Here is a 2,269-nt window from a genome sequence, read left to right on the forward strand (position 1 = left end):
AGGGTGCCGGATCCCGGAGATGGATGGACAGGCAGGGCCAGGGGCATCTCGCAAGGAGGTGGGCCTGGGGCAGCCCGGGGCGGTGACCATGCCAACTGGCACTGTGTCCCGCCCCCACTTCCAGGAGGTCCTGAAGCACTTGCAGGGCAAGCTGGAGCAAGAGGCCCGAGTGCTGGTGTCCTCCGGGCAGACCGAGGTGCTAGATCAGCTTAAAGGTGAGGGGCTGGCCTGGGGGCCCCGTTTGCACACTGGGGCGACCCCATCCGCTCCCATAGGGAGCCGGGAGGAGGAAGGGCGAAGGGGGGTGCTGACCGTGCCCTCCCCCTCCACTCCAATCCAGCGCTGCAGGTGGACATTACCAGCCTGTACAACCTGAAGTTCCAGCCCCCGGCCTTGAGCCCTGAACCCGCTGCCCGGACCCCCGAGGGAAGCCCGGTCCATGGCTCCGGGCCCTCCAAGGACGGTTTTGGGGAGCTGAGCCGGGCCACCATCCGGCTGCTGGAGGAACTGGACAGGGAACGGTGAGACTGCGGGGAAACTGACCACTGGCCGCTGTCATGTAGCCCGGCCCCAGCCAGACTCCACCCCCAACATCTTCTGCCCTTTGATTGGTCCACCACCAGCAAGGCTCCACCCCCTGGGTCAGCCCCACCCACCTGGGAGCCGCCCCTTCGGGCTCCGGCTTTCTGTATCTCTTGACTCCCCTATCGTAGCACAGCGGACCTCAGCTGGAGGACAAAGGGGAGGGGGATATTCGTGGCAGAGGGAAAGAGTCTTAGGGGACGTCCCCAGGGGTCCCCGACACCCAGGCGTCATCAGGGACAAGGCTGTGCCCAGTGCCAGGGCTCAGCGTTAGGCTTGGAGCCAGAGGGGCTCAAGGCAGTCTTTGTGGAGAGAGGGCTGTGGCCCAGGAAAGCTGGGCGGGGGGCCAGCAGAGCGGAAGGCAGGGTCTCAGCTCAGTTGGGTTCTGTGGGGTCAGATGGGGCAGTTCCAGAAAGGCCTCGAGTTAAGTCCATGCTCTGCTGCTGTGTGACCTCAGGCAAGCCCTCTAGCCCAGCGGTCCCCAACCTTTTTGGCACCAGGGACCGGTGCTCCTATGAGAATCTAATGCCTGAGGATCTGAGGTGGAGCTGAGGCGGGGATGCTGGTGTTGGGGAGCGGCTCCAGATACAGATGAAGCTTCATCTCCCGCTGTGCGGCCCGGTTCCTAACAGGCCACGGACCGGCACCGGTCTGCGGCCCAAGGGTTGGAGGCCCCTGCGGTAGCCAGTCCCAGCCGCAGACTTCGGCTTTGGAGAATGGGAAGGAACGGCAGTCGGCCCACGGCGCGTTAAGAGGGAGGCTGTTGCACCGGGAGCAGTCCAAGCCTGCAGCCTCCTCAGTGTGGGCTGGAGGGAGATAAGCCTGTGTCGGAGCCGGTAGAGGCAGAACAGCGCCTTCAGGGTCCTTCTTAATTAACTTTCCTTTTTAATTAACTTTCTGTGCCCGACCCACCCACCTCTAGAGGAGGGGAGCACCAAGGGCAAGACTTTGCCACGCTGCCTCTTGAACCTGGCACAGGCTAGGCACCCAAGGAGCGAGTACAAAAATCAAAATAAACCACCACACGCACCGATGGCTCCCTGTCTGCGAGCCTCGGCCCACCTAGCTGCGCTTCCCCCAGGTGTTTTCTGTTGAATGAGATTGAGAAGGAGGAGAAGGAGAAGCTCTGGTACTACTCACAGCTGCAGGGCCTGTCCAAGCGCCTGGACGAGCTGCCGCACGTGGAGACAGTGAGTGCGCGGGGCTACGGCGGGTCGGCCCTGCCGCGGGCGAGGGGGGGCGCGGGGAGACCCATCCCCCGGCCCGGGCGCCTTTTCACCGCGGCCCCTCCACCCCTCCCAGCAGTTCTCCATGCAGATGGACCTGATCCGGCAGCAGCTGGAGTTCGAGGCCCAGCACATCCGCTCGCTGATGGAGGAGCGCTTCGGCACCTCGGACGAAATGGTGCAGCGGGCGCAGGTGCGGCGGTGGGCGGTGCCACGCGCCGATGGGCGAGTCAGAGGGCGGAGTCTGCTGTGGGTGGGGCCAGAGGTGGCGAAGGGCTGAGCTGGGCTCCGAGGGCAGAGTCCGAAGGGCGATCGGTGGGCTTAACTGTGAGTGAAGAAGCCAAAGAAGCCATGGGCGTTGACTCAGTCAGTGGGCGGGGCCATACGGGGAGTGGGCGGGGCTGGAAGGATGGGTCGGGTCTAAGTAGGGGTGGGGCCAAATAAGGAAATAGGCGGGTCTA

At 64.2% G+C, this 2,269-nt stretch overlaps 1 protein-coding gene across 1 annotated transcript; it reads left to right on the forward strand.

The window, feature by feature from the left end:
- Positions 1–19: 19 nt before the first annotated feature.
- Positions 20–2,001, forward strand: LOC105311057 (adenomatous polyposis coli protein 2-like; the record flags this gene model as incomplete). The annotated part of the gene is made up of 4 exons (XM_011387100.1): positions 20–215; positions 341–521; positions 1,664–1,772; positions 1,885–2,001. Coding segments are annotated over exons 1-4 (603 nt in total), but the record flags the coding sequence as incomplete, so codon positions are not given.
- Between the last annotated feature and the right edge of the window lie 268 nt (positions 2,002–2,269).

This window comes from Pteropus vampyrus, unplaced genomic scaffold (genome assembly GCF_000151845.1).
Source record: "Pteropus vampyrus isolate Shadow unplaced genomic scaffold, Pvam_2.0 Scaffold23236, whole genome shotgun sequence".
Lineage (NCBI taxonomy): Eukaryota > Metazoa > Chordata > Mammalia > Chiroptera > Pteropodidae > Pteropus > Pteropus vampyrus.